The 16,381-nt window shown below is 36.1% G+C and overlaps 9 protein-coding genes across 9 annotated transcripts; 6 read left to right on the top strand and 3 right to left on the bottom strand.

Moving 5' to 3' along the window:
* The first annotated feature begins 431 nt into the window (after nt 1–431).
* On the top strand, nt 432–1,228 carry EV154DRAFT_552243 (uncharacterized protein). The gene is made up of 2 exons (XM_051605042.1): nt 432–672; nt 729–1,228. The coding sequence occupies exons 1-2, from the start codon at nt 476–478 to the stop codon at nt 1,006–1,008; spliced, it is 477 nt and encodes a 158-aa protein (XP_051456948.1). The 5' UTR covers nt 432–475; the 3' UTR covers nt 1,009–1,228.
* Nucleotides 1,229–4,484, top strand: EV154DRAFT_511244 (kinase-like domain-containing protein). The gene is made up of 9 exons (XM_051601790.1): nt 1,229–1,289; nt 1,417–1,458; nt 1,527–1,638; nt 1,702–2,184; nt 2,289–2,892; nt 2,947–3,341; nt 3,417–3,568; nt 3,621–4,009; nt 4,074–4,484. The coding sequence occupies exons 3-9, from the start codon at nt 1,528–1,530 to the stop codon at nt 4,289–4,291; spliced, it is 2,352 nt and encodes a 783-aa protein (XP_051456949.1). The 5' UTR covers nt 1,229–1,289; nt 1,417–1,458; nt 1,527; the 3' UTR covers nt 4,292–4,484.
* EV154DRAFT_482126 (uncharacterized protein) lies at nt 4,446–5,494 on the top strand (the record flags this gene model as incomplete). Its single annotated transcript, XM_051598452.1, has 2 exons — nt 4,446–4,553; nt 5,222–5,494. 2 exons carry the CDS (start codon nt 4,446–4,448, stop codon nt 5,492–5,494), a joined length of 381 nt encoding a protein of 126 aa, XP_051456950.1.
* A 1,443-nt stretch (nt 5,495–6,937) lies between these two features.
* Nucleotides 6,938–7,396, top strand: EV154DRAFT_564291 (uncharacterized protein; the record flags this gene model as incomplete). The annotated part of the gene is made up of 3 exons (XM_051605832.1): nt 6,938–7,187; nt 7,255–7,293; nt 7,350–7,396. The coding sequence occupies 3 exons, from the start codon at nt 6,938–6,940 to the stop codon at nt 7,394–7,396; spliced, it is 336 nt and encodes a 111-aa protein (XP_051456951.1).
* A 292-nt stretch (nt 7,397–7,688) lies between these two features.
* On the bottom strand, nt 7,689–9,007 carry EV154DRAFT_482128 (uncharacterized protein; the record flags this gene model as incomplete). Its single annotated transcript, XM_051598453.1, has 3 exons — nt 7,689–8,035; nt 8,643–8,711; nt 8,953–9,007. The coding sequence occupies 3 exons, from the start codon at nt 9,005–9,007 to the stop codon at nt 7,689–7,691; spliced, it is 471 nt and encodes a 156-aa protein (XP_051456952.1).
* An 887-nt stretch (nt 9,008–9,894) lies between these two features.
* EV154DRAFT_511255 (peptidyl-prolyl cis-trans isomerase cyp5) lies at nt 9,895–10,822 on the top strand. Its single transcript, XM_051601791.1, has 6 exons — nt 9,895–9,987; nt 10,052–10,161; nt 10,229–10,266; nt 10,328–10,385; nt 10,456–10,516; nt 10,579–10,822. Exons 1-6 carry the CDS (start codon nt 9,910–9,912, stop codon nt 10,762–10,764), a joined length of 531 nt encoding a protein of 176 aa, XP_051456953.1. The 5' UTR covers nt 9,895–9,909; the 3' UTR covers nt 10,765–10,822.
* On the bottom strand, nt 10,823–14,041 carry EV154DRAFT_444474 (uncharacterized protein; the record flags this gene model as incomplete). Its single annotated transcript, XM_051597056.1, has 7 exons — nt 13,821–14,041; nt 13,545–13,764; nt 13,074–13,489; nt 12,934–13,003; nt 12,805–12,873; nt 10,926–12,749; nt 10,823–10,871 (listed from the first exon to the last, which is right to left on the bottom strand). Coding segments are annotated over exons 1-7 (2,835 nt in total), but the record flags the coding sequence as incomplete, so codon positions are not given.
* A 10-nt stretch (nt 14,042–14,051) lies between these two features.
* Nucleotides 14,052–15,309, top strand: EV154DRAFT_249968 (ras related protein 1b). The gene is made up of 3 exons (XM_051594605.1): nt 14,052–14,303; nt 14,376–14,642; nt 14,698–15,309. The coding sequence occupies exons 1-3, from the start codon at nt 14,247–14,249 to the stop codon at nt 14,923–14,925; spliced, it is 552 nt and encodes a 183-aa protein (XP_051456955.1). The 5' UTR covers nt 14,052–14,246; the 3' UTR covers nt 14,926–15,309.
* On the bottom strand, nt 14,930–15,824 carry EV154DRAFT_421958 (uncharacterized protein; the record flags this gene model as incomplete). Its single annotated transcript, XM_051596062.1, has 3 exons — nt 14,930–15,376; nt 15,510–15,630; nt 15,697–15,824. The coding sequence occupies 3 exons, from the start codon at nt 15,822–15,824 to the stop codon at nt 14,930–14,932; spliced, it is 696 nt and encodes a 231-aa protein (XP_051456956.1).
* Nucleotides 15,825–16,381: the final 557 nt, after the last annotated feature.

Consider the following 16,381-nt stretch of genomic DNA (forward strand, 5'->3'; position numbering starts at 1 on the left):
TTATCTATTTGATAATTATAGTGATCATGAAACAGGTTATCGCATGGTGCTAATGGTAACCATTTTAAGCTAAAAATTACTGCCTCTATGTGTTGTTTTGATAAAGATAAGATATATGTATATACTCAGGAACATGTACAATTATTAGTAAAGCAGAAACAAAGAAGAATTTTGCGACATACTTTGATTGTTATCTATGGCTGCTTCTTCATTGAAAGAGTGCATGTCAAAAGTTATTCTGAAAAAGAGCAAAAAATTCAGTCAGTGATGCATACTCTCGTGTTGCTTCATCAGTGGTCATTGGGGTTGTCGTGAACGTAGTTGAATGTTTCAATGTAAATTTTACCCCAAGGGAAATCTTGGGCGGGCCTTGGCTTAGCTTTTTCATAACAAATGACGATTGCCTTTTTTAAAAAAACTGACTAGGCGCCTTTTTAAAAAAAAAAATTATAAACTATTTTATTTTTTTTGTAAAATGGGAGATGGGGAAGAAAAGCTTGAATTAATTATTTTCATGACTTTTACAGAACTAAAAACTAAACCCGAATCAAAAATGGAGCAAAAATTACAAGATCAATTGGAAAACCTAAAAAATCTAAAGCAAAAAATTGATAAACAAAGTCAACCTTACTGGAACGCGATAAAATCAACATTCGATACATGCTGGCAGTAGTAAGTGTTTTATCAATTTTATTTTAAAAAAGAAAGAGAAACCAACATACATACAGTCAAGAATTCAGATTAGGAGTGTATATCTTCGGTCTGCTGTCGGTAATTCCAGCAGCCATATTTGTACTGTTCCTAAGTTCTGTAGTGTTTATTACTTCTGTGTTGGTCAGCTTCATATGGACATTTTTTGTATTTTCAGCCGGTGCATTTGGATTAATCATACTTCTGCCAATACTGTTCAGCATATCTATTGCAGTGGCATTTCTGATTGTTGGGCATGATGTTTACCAATATCTGATACGGTTAAAACAAGCAAATAAAGACAAGGTTATACAATAAAAATAATATTTTGGGCAATGGGAAAAATCAGTGCTTGACATCAATAATTTATCATCAAATAAAATCTCATGTCGTCATTATACTTGTTTTAGTCATGTATTGAAGAGTAATTGCATGCCGCTGCACCATGCAATTCCAATCTAACCTTCAAAAAAAAAAAAGCTGGTGGTGTGTGTAGCGAATTAGATTCCCCACACCGCAAAGCCAGCATAAAACAAGGATCCTTTTTTAAATATCTTTATAAAACCTATTAGAAGGATTTGCTAATTCTTACCCAAAAAGTAAAGTAGATAATGGTCAATTACGAAATACATTTATTAACCAACTTATCTTTTGATTTTACTTACTGTTTTCGTTCTTCTCCTTTTTTCAAAAAACAATAAAAAAAACTACATTTATGATTTATAGCATAATCATTTTAATTTGAAGTAAAACGAAAACAGAAAAAAGGTAAAAAATAAAAAAACATGATGCAGCGAATTTTCAAGTATGAATAGAATTTAACATGTCAACTTTAGCATGTCCACACCAATGGGCACTTTGAACACAAATGGGCTAGAAACAGATAAAGAAATAGACATTTGGAAATCTGGACGCAGACCATCGATTAATTTACTCGATATGACTGAGGTACTCACAATTCAATCCAATACATACCCACGTCAAGTAAAAACTGACCTTCATAAAAATAAGCCTGAAGCCAAAAGCAAAACCTTATATGATTCACTTCAAAAGTTCGATCCACTACAGCCACGTGTAGATCCTCCCGACAAGAAAAAATCATCTGCTGTTACCATAGATAACGAGGAAAAGCTGCAGCAAGCAACAAAGGTGACACCTACACGACTTCCAACACCACGTCGACCTGCACTTTCAAGTCATGTGTCGTCTGAACATATTCATGCTAATTTAATCATGATGGACCAGCCTGTAAATCCACCTTCATCATCATCCAATGCTATACAGCTTGACCCTACACCACCTTCTTCTCCTGGGAGACGTATTAGACAGACATCTATAGCTAGGCTTGCAAAACCAATCGTACGAGAATCACTGGGGAAAGCTAACCTGGATTTAGCTGAATTTGATCCACTTATATCACCAGTTAAAGACAAGAGACTGTCCGCATCATATAATGAAGCTGTATCCAAATCCTCTACTAAAAAAGGAGTTCAGGTAAATTGATTTTTTTTTTAATATAAAAACGAAAAACAAACTCTCACACTATTTATTTTCCCTCTCTCTTTTCTTTTTTTTTTCTTATTTATTTTCTCACACAGAGTTCATTGGAACTAGCAAGCAATTTGATGAAACAAGAAAAAACTAGCCCTAAACAATGTATAAATAATCCAACCACACGAATTCCCTTACCAACATTACAACGCACCGAACAAAAAAGTGAAATAGATGAAACACAAAAGCAGCAGCAAATTGTACCGCAAGACTCTTCAGCCATCAGCCGATTTTGTAACAATAACGATCAGGTGCCTACAACCACATCAAAACTTCGAAAACCCGAGATTATTGTGCCTAAGTCTATAAAAAGATTACCTAAAAAGGAAATGTCCATGAATTATCACAGGCGTCCGTCTTACCCAACTGCTGCGAACGAAATCCTGCAAGAACAATGGGATAAGGAGCGAGAAAAATCACGAACCTTGTGCGCTAATTTAGTTTCGGCTCAAGGTCTCATTAGTCAACCTGATGATGAAAATGAAGGGTTTGTACCCCCTTTAATATTAAAATCCTCTTCGCATGAATCAAGGATGGAAAAAATACACGACAGACTACAATGTCTAGTCGACGTGGGCACTACCGAAGAGGAGGCGTCCGTTCCTGAATATAAAAAAGAGACTGGAAACCCAATGTTATTAAGCGCCAAAAGTAGGTATTTCTACTCATTATCTCATCCCTTTTATTTAACGAAGACTTTTATAGCTGCTTTACATAGATTCAAACCGTTTTTATCGCCTTATGAAAAGACGGAAATTTTAAGATACCCTTCAATTTACTGCGTGGGATCTCATGCCAAAAAGCATATGGCTTCTACAGACCAAACGGCGTTAAACTATGGATATGATGATGAGAAAGGGGATTATCAAATTGTTTTAAAAGACCATTTAAATTATCGGTATGAGATCGTGGAAAGTTTAGGAAAAGGTTCGTTCGGTCAAGTGGTAAAATGTAAAGACCATAAACCCGCATCTTCCCAACCGCCCTCGGATGATCCCACATCGAGCAATTTGGTGGCCGTCAAGATTATTCGCAACAAAAAGAGATTTCACGCTCAAGCACAGACTGAGGTCAAAATACTTGAACAACTGATGGCCTGGGTAAGCAGAACTTCTTTTTTTTTTTTAAAAAAAAAAATAAGCAATAGACATTTTTTTAACTTGACGTTTCATTAGGACCCAAATAATAAGCATTATAACGTTAGAATGATGGACAGTTTTTATTTCAGGGACCATTTGTGTATAGTATTCGAATGCTTGAGTTTAAATTTGTATGAAATTTTGCAACAAAACTCTTATCAGGGATTTAGTATGGGACTTGTTAAAAGGTACATAATTTACATGCATGACTTATTGCTTTTTTACTGACGGTTTGGGTAGGTTTGGATACCAAATTTTAACATCTTTAAAGTTACTGAGTGATCACAATGTCATACATTGTGACCTGAAACCGGAGAATATTTTGCTGCGTCAACCAGATCGAAGCGGAATCCGCGTCATTGATTATGGAAGTTCATGCTACGTCAACGAAAAAGTATACACGTACATTCAAAGTAGATTTTATCGTGCCCCCGAAGTAATTCTTGGCTTAGATTACGGTTTGCCTATCGACATGTGGAGTACTGGCTGTATTTTGGCCGAGTTGTATACTGGGCGACCATTATTTCCTGGCGAAAATGAACCGGATCAATTAGCATGTATCATGCAGCTATTGGGCGTACCAGATAAGCAATATTTGGAGCGATGCTCAAGGAAAAAGCAGTTTTTCGGTATGTGTATTTCCTAAATTGTTTTTTTTTTTTTTTAGAGATCTGCATATTAATCTTTTTATAGACATGTATGATCAGCCTCGAAAATCCATCAATTCCAAGGGTAAAAAAAGAAGACCAAACTCGCTGACTTTTACAGAGGCATTAAAACGATCAACTTACGATAATTTCGATCGAGATTTTGGGGACTTCATTAGCCGATGCCTTACTTGGGAGCCAGAAGCAAGGTTAAAGCCTGCAGAAGCGTTGAAACATCCTTGGGTTCAAGCCATGAAAAAATAAGTCTCTCTCTCTCGACTATTATGTATTATATATTACCCCCCCCTCTCTCTCTCCCTCTCCCTCTCTTGTTTTTTTTCTTTTCAGAAAAAAAAATCTTATTGACACATTAATACCCCCACCTACTTTTCTTCTTATTCAGTGAAAATAAACAACAATGCGCACCGACATGATGCTCTTAGAATATGCCCGTTGTACATATTACGTACCTTGCTTACTTTCCTTAATCCAGCGATCCGGTTTGGCAGAGCTGTTTCACAAAACAGTATGTGTTGATATCGTTTTTTTATGGAAGTCTGGATACTAAGTAGTTGTCAATCACAAATAAATGAAGTTGGTAGTTCAGCATGATAAAAAAAACTGTTGTACTTTTTTTTCGAGTTTGTAAATGTTTACATGAAAAAAAAAAACGGGCTGCAAGACTCTCATTTAGACGTAGGATAGAGTTAAGTGGAAAACTTTTCATAGGAAGTAGGACTGGACTACAAACAAGGGTTGTAGTTATTCTGCCAATGCCATCTCAGTATATATATCACATGCATTGTTCATTAAAGATTATTTAGAAATGTATTCACTTTTATTTAACAATAATGAACACTTTTATATCTATTATGACTAGAATTGGAAACAAATTATTTAACAATTAAAGTACAAGAATTGAACATTAGTTTGCTTTATATGGGTAGTTATTCACCAATGGGACTTGTGCAATTTTTGTCGAAGTCGGCTTCTATAATTAACTTTTATGTTTTCAATGAGCTTGTTCATCTGGCTAGTAGTGTTTTACTATTCTAGTGTGCCAAATGTACCAAATGAATGCTGGGATTATAAGCATGAAAAATAAACGCGAGATGACCAATATTTTTGGCTTTGAAAGCCAAGATAACTAAGCCTGTTCTATAAATTATTTACTATCGCATTGATTCATGTAAGATTGTCACCAATAGCTATTACCTCAGAGTCTGCCCTACATATGCAACAATTGCCATTCGTCTTGAGATTTGTACACATTTTGCTCGAGAATATGTGAATATAAAAGAAGCTGACTGGCTTTATAGCTGTAAGCTTTGGTGGAAGAGACTTTTTCAAAAACAAATGGTCATTAGCTCCTATACAATAAACGTTTCTATCACATACGCCGCATTTATTGTAGAGTCGATACCTGGAGTGGTCTGTTTATTGGCTCCCAAGCCAATGTTTATGTAATTGGTTTTACTGTAGATAGAATACGAATTTGTTTGCTCACAGAGGAAACATCATGCTTTGAAAAAAAAAATAGCTCTTATTTAAAGTTTAATTTTATTACAGCTGTGTAGAATCTACTTTTAAAGTGTGTATAAGTGCGATGAACACAAACGAGTATAAATAAATTGGTAAAGATTAAATCTAAAATTAAAAATTTTGAGAACTAATTCAGCCCAAAAAGAAGCTCTTTGTTACTCTTATCAATTGTAATTAACTCATTTTAGAGCGCGTTTTCACTGAAACAAAAATGTTCTCATTCCATGTCACATTTAGTATTACTTATATTGATGGCATGGAAACTTAGAAAATTCTTAATGGAATTGTTAGCCAAAAAGTAACAAGAAACTAGTATTAAAGCAAAAGTTTCTGACTTTTATGGAAAGCTTTTTTCTATTGCCCCAACGAGTAAAAAGAACTTCCCATGAATAATATTAGTAATAGGTATTAGTGTCAAACAATTGACTAATCTAAAAATCTGTGATATTTTGCGAACTCAAAAGTTAGAAAATGCTTTTGATCATCTTCCAACAACAACCTTGTTTAATTTAAAAAGAGTACGCCCTTAAATCATCAAATAATTTCTAGCATGGAAAGTCACTTTGTTTTTTATATTGCGATGTTTTACGTTTATCAATTGTCAATCGAATGTGGATTTATATAGAGAAGCAATTAAAAAATTATACACTACTGTATGCATGAGGGTATTTTAAAAATACAACACGATATTTCGTTTATTAACAAAAGGGCCCTTGAATTTTTTGTAACCTTCTGCATATGTACTGTTGTTACACCTCTAAGTAACAGATAATAACTTTAGTGCCTTGAATCGCATCGACAGCAAAAAAGTAGAGGGCTTGATTTAATAAAAAGCCGCATAGTAGGCTAAAGAAATCCGAGAAAAACTAAATGTAATGCATATTTCTGGCACACTAGGCAAAGAATCTCAGGGACCCTGAGCTATCTCACTGAAACTTTATTGTAAAATACGCTATGTGCTTTTTTTCTGTAAAAATAACCTTATTTCAAGTATTTCTCCTGCAAATGTATTCCACTGAGTTGTTGATTCGCTTGTCTCTGGAGCATGTATTCCAATTGACCAATGAAATCAACACAAGCTGAGCTCACACGAGCTGATAACAATCCAAAGGGTTTGTAACTAACAAATAGAGTTGACGTACGGATAAGGATAATGTTAAACGCCGCCTCTATTTTTTGACATCGGACATGCAGTGTTATCTATTATTAAGGGAGGGCATTGTGTTGTCGGATAGAATTTTCTCAGCCATTACTTCATTAAGCATCGAAGTCCTTTTTTATATAAATTAGGTCGGCGTACTCTTCTTTCTTTCTTCTCTATTATTACCCATCTTTTTCTTCCACCCTTTTTTTTAAAAAAAAAACAAAATGACAAAGCCACAACAATACGCACGTCGCCTTAGCTCGGGTTCTGCCTGTGAGACCTGCAGACGACGCAAGACAAAATGTGATGGCGGACAACCCTGTGCATTTTGTTCTTCTAACGGTATCAAATGTTCGCACCGACTCAAGCCCAAGAAAAAGATGTTTACTGTGATGGAATTAGAGTTAGCCTATCGGCCATATCCAAAATATGGTAGACAAGGATCTACGCTCTCCTTTAACAAGGATCTAAAATGTAAAAAAGAGAGAGATAAAACAATTCATCAAAAATAAACATGGATTAAATATTAATGCCTTTTTAGTAGTTACTCCGTTTTCATCCACAGTACCGAGTATCACTGGTATGCATTTTTTCTAAATATATAATATATCCGATTTAACGTTGCATATTTTGTAGATCAACTCTCCTGTCATACATTTACAATCGAAGCCGCATATATGTAGCATAGAGATGAACGACCATTTTTTTTAAATGATGATGCTGTGAACCGATCAATACTAAGATTTTCAGGAAAATCCGCCGTCTTTTTTTGAAAAGGAGGAGGGTGGCTCTAGTTTTTTGGTTGGGGATGAGTAAACATATTGATTAGATTAGACTTCATCTTTAATAAACTTTTTTTTGCAAATTATAAACACAACGTGGATTTGGGCTTCCTTTAATAGGGGACTTCCCTTTTTTTTTGTTTTTGCTTTAAGCTTTAGCATGTTGGGTGTTGATCTCGGTTATCTACTTGTTTTAACGATCAAAATGATCCATAAAAATTTCCTTGAGGGAGTTATAATATATTACATTCAGGAGTAAAGAGTATGAAACTACACTAGTTACAGAGTAGATCAGGTGTATACTTTGTATTATAAACATTTTGTAATCAATCTCGCCTTGCATAGCATTAGCTTTAGTCAATTTTGATTTACTTTTTGAGAGGCAATTTACATTGTGAAATAGTGTTATTGCATCTACAAGCTTAAAATTGTAAATGTGACAGACCAGCAAAAGCCTTATATCGTTATTAAAACCAGTCGCCGTTCCGAATTGAATCAGTTCTACTTGAAGAGAAAATATTTGATAGATTACATGGCAAACTAAGTGTGCAATTTAAGCTTAAAAATACTCTTTAAGCCATCATTACATTTAATTGATTTTAAACCATAGATAATATCGGTGATGAAGGCCTAGAACATATAGAATAAACATAGCGCCTGCGATGACGATTCTTGCGAACATCAATGGCTTCATACACGATATTCAGGGTCAGATGTTGTACATTCTAGGCTATTTTTTGTTTGTTACAAACTTAGAATTACTCCTAGAATATTCTAATGACATTATTTTAACTTTTACTTTCTTTCTCCATCTTCAGAGTGAGTTGTGTTTGTACATAATTTTATTTCCAAATGTATACGATGTTAATGCAAAAAAGATTATTTTTCAGTTGAACTGATAGTAATCAATTATTAGCAGCCTGATTTAATTTCTATTTTTGTTAACAATTTCCCTCACCGTGTTGTAAATAAGTGGCGGTTTAAAGTCGGATAAATATTCCAAAAGCGTATTTCAGCGACATGCAGATGGGTGTTTTTGTTTAGACATTGTTTATGTCCTTTGAGAATTCTTCCCAACTGGTTGCACACTATTTCCCAAAAATATTGGAAAAAATTCGGCCTGAAGATAAAAATCCTTATGGCTCACCAAATGCAGTGCGTTTACGCATACGGTGTTTTACGTTAATATAAAGAATTTTAACACATTCGAATGTTACTAATTATGCTTTATCAATAAAGTATGATATATTATATTCCTAAGATCAGTTTAGATTTATAAAGTATTCTGATTTAGATAAGCGAAAACGATAGTATTAACGATTTATTCCAATTTGTCATAATTTACTGAACAAACTTAATTGTTGTAATTCGCGAAAGACAAAAGGAAAAAGACAGATATCAAATTAAGGTCTGTTTTATTCTTGGAAAATTAGAAGAAAAAAAAACTAAAGATTGACCTCTTGATCGGCAAAGGATTACATTATTTACAGGATGCGCCCAATATGATTTCATGTTTACGTTTTTTTTTTTAAAAACAGCACACGCTGTACTCAATGTTGATCTTCTACTCTTTCTTGCGCCGTTTTTAAATACTTGTGACATATTGTTTGGAGCTGAGTCCACTGCTTGTGATGAAATAAAGGAGCTTGAGTAACAGTGTAATAAGAACTCAAGTCAAATATTATATTTAGACCAAGGGATACAACAGCTTTTTTATTGGAGTCCAAATGGTTATAGTTTTAACGAAGATTGACAGCCACCATCTTTATGATTGATGTTACGGATTGACTATTGTCCGAAACAAATATCTTGTCACTTTCAGATACTTCGTTGTGTTTTTTCACCTGGACTACTTTAATTAACGCAGGATTGTACAGGAAGGCTTTACAATCATACAAATCATAAACGTAGGTTTGATTTTCGTGTTTTTGCGATCTCTTTTGGCGTTCTCCACGTAGTTTACAGAGTTAGAAAGCCTAAAGAAAAAGGAGAAAGGTTAAAAAAGATACTTTGTACAACAAACCAGTGCTTGAAAGATATCATTACTTTTCAGAAGTCAACATGATAATTGGGGTAAACAATAAATGTTTCTTCTTGAATTAATCAACTTCAGCCTTAAATTGATAAATAAACAAGTATCGGACCTGTCGGCTGCACCGTTTGTGCATGACTAACATTAGACAGTATGGCTCTATTTTTTGAATATTGACTTAATAAAGATATCTTTTAGACGATTAGTCTGACTAAAAAAATGCGTATCCAGAAAAAAGAAACACAAGAGACGTGGATGTCATGAAAGAGTACTAGATGGTAAAAGTGACCTTGTTTTTTTAAAATTCCGAATTGTTTATTATAACTGTGGGGGAGGAGGGGGGCGGTCAATACTTCACTTTTTTTTGCTCTAGTATAACACAATGGCTGCCAAGAATCTTCCCAAAGTCTTTTTCGATGTTGCCGTCAACGGTAAGCCTACCGGTCGTATGACTTTCAAGGTAAAACTGCAGAAGACATCTAAAAAAAAAAAAAAAATTCGTGATATTGACAGTTTTGTGTTAGCTCTTTTCCGATGTTGTTCCCAAGACAGCTGAAAACTTCCGTGCTCTCTGTACCGGTGAAAAGGGTATTGGTAAGTCTGGAAAGCCTTTGCACTTCAAGAACAGTGCCTTGTAAGTAGATTTATACGTGTATATATTTTGAGGATTGCTTTATTAATTTTTCTTTTCTTTTGATAAGCCATCGTATCATCCCTGGTTTCATGGCTCAAGGTGGTGGTAAGTTTTATCATTGTTAGTAAAAAAAGATAAAGGAGTGTACTTAATTCATTTTCTAAAGATTTCACCTTGGGTGATGGTCGTGGTGGTGAATCCATCTATGGTCACAAGTTCAACGAGTAAAGTGACATAAAATTATGACGCGCGCTAAATATTTTACTAATGTGCATGCAACTTATTTTTCTATAGTGAGAACTTCACTTTAAAGCACAAGGGTAAGGGTATCTTGTCTATGGCTAACGCTGGTCCCGTAAGTGAAGAATAGAAGATGACATGGATTATAAATCGTACTTATATTCCCGTAATAAATAGAACACCAACGGATCTCAATTCTTCATTACCTTTGACAACACTCCTTGGTTAGACGGAAACCACACTGTCTTTGGTCAAATTGCCGAAGGTACTGATATTTTGGACCTTTTGGAACAATATGGTACTCAAAGTGGTAGACCCACTGCCAAAATCGAGATTGTCGATTCTGGAGAACTTAAAGAGTAGAAAATTTATTTTTAATTTAAATTAATAAAAATTTTGTTGCTTGTTGTTAAATACACTAGGTGTTGTTGTATCGACCGTTTTAAAGACGGAATATTTATCGTTGGGATCTATGTATAGGTTAGTTTTACCGTCATTGCTTTTTATACACGTTATAGCATTACCTATGGTATTATTATATTGAGGTACATTATTTTGGGGCGGTAATTGTTGATACGATGGTGAAGGAGACGCTCCGCCAAATGGGTTAGCAGGTGTGGCAGCGGCCCAACTAGCACCCGTGGGTTGGGCTTGAACTCCCAAATAGGCGGATTGCATGGATGGTGAATGATTAAAGGCAGCATAACCTTGTTGTTGTTGATGCTGCTGCTGGAAATTAGCAGGTTGTTGAAAATTAGTATTGCCTGTCTGAAGAGAAGAAAAGCTACCATTGCTAGTAGGTAATTGATGTTGGAAGCTTGTTTGTGGCAGAGATGATGAAAAACTGCCGCTATGGTTAGGTAATTGGTAGCTATTTACATTGACTTGTTGTAAGCCGGAAGCTTGGTGCTGTAACCCAGTAGTCTGATTCTGTATACTGCGAGGTTGTTGTTGGAAACTGTTCCCAGTGTGTGCTTGATTTTGGAAACTGTTTCCAGTGGGAAGTTGATGTTGGAAGTTGGTTGATGTAAAGCTTCCTGCACTCGTTGGTTGTTGGAAACTATTTCCAGTGGTTAACTGTTGCTGGGGAGAGGCGAAGTTGTTAGGAGTTTGGGTAGGTACGAAATTGTTGGTAGGTTGAGCAGGTGGAAATTGTGTGGATGTTGTAGTAGGTGCAAAACTTGGGGTGGATTGTGCTGTTACAAAACTATTGTTCGATTGAAGTGTCGAAAAACTACTATTCGATGGCTGTTGATGGAACGTGGGTTGTTGTTGCGTTGGCAACGAGTTTAAGGGCTGATGTAGAGGAGAAGATGCCACTGTGGGTGGAGGTGGTACAGGACGACTGTTAGCAGCTGCAAGGGAAGGACTTCCGCCCCATTTGGCTAATAATTGTGGGTCTACTAGACTTTGTTGGGGTACAGGTGGTGTAGGTCTTTGACGAGAAGCAGCCAATGTTGTAGGGGGAGTCTGTGCGGAAGCTTGATTCCACGTAGGAGCGGTGGAAGGTGCAGTTGATGGTGATGAGCGTGGTGCCCATGCATCATCCTCAAACTTGGGTAGTGCTGGGGGAGCATTTGGAACGGGTTGTAATGGTTGTTGTTGTGGAAGCGGAGGTGTTGGCTTTAATGGCTCAGGATTGAATTTTTGAGGAGTTAAAACAGCTGAATTGACACCTCTAGGAGCGGATTGAGCAGGAGTTGGTCTACCTGTACCACGACGCTGTAATCCACCGGCATGATGATCTTGCTCTTGCAATTGTCTTGCTAATCTTTCGTCTTGCTCAATTTGCCATAGTACACTACCTTCGTCTTCCTCCCCGTCGTTATCATCGTCATTTTCGACAATGTAACTGACAGCGCCAAATGTAACATGTTTCTTTACTTTTTTGGGCTGTTCATTTTCATCTTCAGAAGGAGGTTCGGCACGGTTTGTTTCAATGAATCTTTGGATCCTCTGCACATGTCTTTCCGACATGCCCAATGATTTCATTCTACGATGAGTTAAGCGTTCTACATCGTGTTCACCTAAACCACTCTTCTCAAACGACTTTGCATATTGTACACAAGCATAATGAGGTAATCGAGTTTTTTTAAAATAGTCGAGCCATGTAAATCCAACCTTTAACTGTCCTAAAGGGATGTCATCATGTTGTATAAGGTCCTGGCCGGTTTCTGATTGGATGTATAACAAATCCTCCATACACATTTTTTGGGTAGGTACATCAATCTTGACGCCGTTTGTTTTAAAAAGTCTAATTTTTCCATTGGCACATGATAAAAATTCGGCTTCAACTTTAAATGCGCCGGTTCTGTCTGTCCACATGCGAATTCTGGATGGATCTGGCTCTATAAATACAAAAATGAGTCCCTAAAATATGTTGGTGATAAAATACCCACTTACTATTAGGATCATTGTGTTGTGGTATGTCTGCTTTTGTAGGTGGAGGAGGGGCAGGTATTTGACTACGTCCTAAATTAAATGGGTTTTATTAGATATTTTATGTTCTATGCGGATATATTAGCTACTTACTAGGAGAGCCTAATTGAGGAGAAGGAATCACATTAGCAGCAGCAGAAGCAGCAGCAGCAGCAGCAGAGAACTGTGAAGAGAAAAAAGGAGTTAATGGAGGGTGTTCTCCAAGTTTACAGAGTTTTATAGTCGCAACTTACAGAAGCTTGTCTTTTGGATTCGATCTCTTTTTGTTTCGCTTCTTCCTGCATTTTTCTCCTTCTTTCGACTTCAAGTTGTCTTTCCTTCTCCTTATCCTGTTGTTCTCTATGATTTTTACGATCCGCTAAGTCCTTTTGTCTTTTCTGTTCCAGTTGCTTCTGTTCCTGCTCTTTGTGAGCTTGCAAACGTTCTTGTTCTCGTTCTTGCTCGGCTTTTAATTCAGCTTCATAAACATCCTGGAATTTTAAGTAGTTTGCAGGAACAATACCAGCTTTTCCATCCTTATGTTCGATGGTCCACCAATCCTTTCCAGTATAGTCTGTTACCAACACCTGCTGATTATCTTCTAAAAACGTGTCCTCATCACTTTGTGGCTGATAACTAAATAAAGCAATAGCCCACCTTGGTTCCATATCTATTAGGATTGTTCAGAAAATTTATGCTGTACAAGTATTTTTTTTTTTTTTTACCCCGTTTTGTCTCTTTGACAGTGTCTTTGACTGCTGGTATATCTTCCTGTACATAATTACCGGGAGCTAAACCAAATTCACTTTTGGAGTTCTGGACAACAAACCAATCGGTATCATCCTTTTCGTACAATGTCAATACTTCATTCTCTTTGAAGGATAATTCTTCCAGAGATTGAGCAGTGTAATCGTACACAGCTGTCACGGTTCCTAAAGGTGCAGCCTTTTTATTTGTAAAAGTTAGTCAATGTTACAGGCGAAAAGAGATGAGTAATTTACCTTTTCGAGGTAATTAGCAGGAATTAAACCCGTAGGGCCATCTAACGACTGGACTTTTAATTGAGCTTTGTACCAATCTACATCGGATTTGTCTAGAATATAAAGGATATCTTGTGCCTGAAAAGATATTTCTTCTTTTGATTGAGCTTGGTAGTCGTAGAGAGCGCTACATATATCGATATACTTCATTTGCGAAATGTTAATAAATAAGAAAAAAAAGCGAAAGAAAGTGTAGGATTGCTACTTTTGGATTACCAAATGAAAGCCCGATAAAAAAACCGCAAACGTGTGTGTGTGTGTGAGTGTGTGTGTGTGTGTTCCCCCTTATTTGTTTGTATGTTTTATAAATTGATCAAATAATCCGCCCCTTTTTTTTCCCTTCTTTCTTTTTTTTTTTCTTTTTTAACAAACAACGCGCTTTTTAAAATGAGAGAGTATAAACTGGTTGTATTGGGATCCGGTGGAGTAGGAAAATCTGCATTGGTATGGATGTTTTTTTTTTTTTTTTTTTTTTTTTTGTGTAGTGAAAATAGAAGTTCATCTTCTTCTTATTAGACTGTCCAATTTGTTCAGTCCATCTTTGTCGAGAAATATGATCCAACAATTGAGGATTCTTATCGTAAACAAGTGGAAGTGGATGGTCAACAATGCATGCTCGAGATTCTTGATACTGCAGGGACTGAACAATTTACTGCAATGAGAGATTTATATATGAAAAACGGTCAAGGTTTTCTACTGGTATTTTCAATCACAAGTTCGGTTACCTTAACAGATCTGTACGGTCTAAAAGAACAAATACATCGAGTGAAGGATGGAGAGAATGTAAAGTAACAATACAATTTATTTCTGCACTCACTAACATAAAACACTCTTATAGATTCCTATGGTGTTAGTAGGCAACAAATGTGATCTAGAAGAAGAACGCATGGTTTCTAGAGAACAGGGTATGGAGCTATCACAACAATGGGGAGGTAAACCGTTTTACGAAACATCGGCAAGATTTAAAATCAACGTTGATCAAGTCTTCTTTGATCTGGTGAGACAAATTAATAGACAGATACCAAAAGATAAACAGAAAAAGAGAATCAAATGTTGTATTTTATAATAAATTAATAATCGTTATATACTTGGAGATTTCCTGCAAGAATCATGGCTAGTCCAATACTTAACATAATAGTTACACAAACGTAGACAGTCATAACAAACAATTGCTTATAATTTCGCAATCTGTCTACTACCGAACAGGTTACTTTGCCTATTAATAATACAACGTAGACACATGCATATTCGGCAATAGGAATAAACGTTGCTCTATAGTACACTTTATCCTTGTTCAATCCCCAATAAGCCCATGCACAAAATAGTACATACATGAGTCCCATCAATGCCTTATTCTCACTTGCTCTTGTTTGAAATATCTGATTCACCAGGAACAGAATCATGAAGCCATACGAGAAGATTTGCCATCCAATGCCAGGTTGAATAATGGCTGTTAATGTTCCATGGATAAAAACCCAAGTTTCTAACAATAGCACCCACGATTTGTTTGCATGTGTCTAAATATATCTTTAAATAAGCCTAACTCATCATATTACAATATTTACGAACCTTGTGCAAAAAAGTGGTTGATTGCCAAATCAACAAACACTGGTAGATAAAACCAAAACAGTGACCCATCGTACCTTCCACTGGATGATAGTGAAAATTAACTACTGTGCCAAAACTCATGACATATCCATGATATTTTCGAATAAACTGTATCACACGATCGGACCTTGGCTTCTTTCCTTGTCCAAATATAATGCCGCGCCTATTTTTTTTTATATGTGAACATTTCTTGCATGACCAATCACTAAATTATTATTTCACTACTTACAATGGAATGGCCATAATGATTGCAATAACCAGAATCAATATCACAGAGGCTTGAGCAATACCCTCAGGCACATCCATGGCTAACCCGTCATAAAACACATGTCCATGCACCAGTTTAAAAACTAACATGCCTCCATTTAAATAAACCATGTGCCAATTCCACCATCGATACTCTTGACTCCATTTTGCTTCTTTCGATAGTTGAACTCGAGCCAAAATGTACCACTGTCCCAATTGGTGCACAGCATAAGCAAACCAAGCAATATACCTACCGACTGTACTTGGACTTATCGTTCGCCATGGATAAGCAAAGGGTGTGTACTTACCTAACAGTATGCTGCATAAGTTACATACGTAATATTTTATCCTTCCTGCCACTTTTTTTTTTACCATTGACGAATCTTGAACCTCTAATGACAAACCGACCGAAGCCCATGTCACCTCTAGCCGGCTTCGAATTAAAGAAATCTGACGGGGTCACTAACGAAAGTAAGGTTACAAGAACCCCATATGCTATCGAAGTTGCAATGTAAAAGGTATATGGGTGTTTTGTTGCGATATTTCGGATAGAATTCATGAAGAAAGGGTTAAAAGAAGTTATCAGATCATCGCCGATTGCCTCGATCTTTAAAACAAGGTATGGTTACACGGCGATGCAAAACTGGTCTGTCATATTATGAAAGACA

The sequence above is a fragment of the Mucor mucedo genome (assembly GCF_025094135.1).
Source record: "Mucor mucedo strain NRRL 3635 chromosome Unknown EV154scaffold_54, whole genome shotgun sequence".
Lineage (NCBI taxonomy): Eukaryota > Fungi > Mucoromycota > Mucoromycetes > Mucorales > Mucoraceae > Mucor > Mucor mucedo.

Excerpts from the sequence above, each read along its gene's own strand:
- EV154DRAFT_511244 (XM_051601790.1), top strand. The coding sequence starts at position 1,528 with ATGTCCACACCAATGGGCACTTTGAACACAAATGGGCTAGAAACAGAT. Across the intron at positions 3,342-3,416 it reads TTGAACAACTGATGGCCTGG|GACCCAAATAATAAGCATTA; the intron begins GTAAGCAGAACT and ends ACGTTTCATTAG. Across the intron at positions 3,569-3,620 it reads AGTATGGGACTTGTTAAAAG|GTTTGGATACCAAATTTTAA; the intron begins GTACATAATTTA and ends CGGTTTGGGTAG.
- EV154DRAFT_511255 (XM_051601791.1), top strand. The coding sequence starts at position 9,910 with ATGGCTGCCAAGAATCTTCCCAAAGTCTTTTTCGATGTTGCCGTCAAC. Across the intron at positions 9,988-10,051 it reads CCGGTCGTATGACTTTCAAG|CTCTTTTCCGATGTTGTTCC; the intron begins GTAAAACTGCAG and ends GTTTTGTGTTAG. Across the intron at positions 10,517-10,578 it reads CTATGGCTAACGCTGGTCCC|AACACCAACGGATCTCAATT; the intron begins GTAAGTGAAGAA and ends CGTAATAAATAG.
- EV154DRAFT_552243 (XM_051605042.1), top strand. The coding sequence starts at position 476 with ATGGGAGATGGGGAAGAAAAGCTTGAATTAATTATTTTCATGACTTTT. Across the intron at positions 673-728 it reads TTCGATACATGCTGGCAGTA|TCAAGAATTCAGATTAGGAG; the intron begins GTAAGTGTTTTA and ends ACATACATACAG.
- EV154DRAFT_249968 (XM_051594605.1), top strand. The coding sequence starts at position 14,247 with ATGAGAGAGTATAAACTGGTTGTATTGGGATCCGGTGGAGTAGGAAAA. Across the intron at positions 14,304-14,375 it reads GAGTAGGAAAATCTGCATTG|ACTGTCCAATTTGTTCAGTC; the intron begins GTATGGATGTTT and ends TCTTCTTATTAG. Across the intron at positions 14,643-14,697 it reads GAGTGAAGGATGGAGAGAAT|ATTCCTATGGTGTTAGTAGG; the intron begins GTAAAGTAACAA and ends ACACTCTTATAG.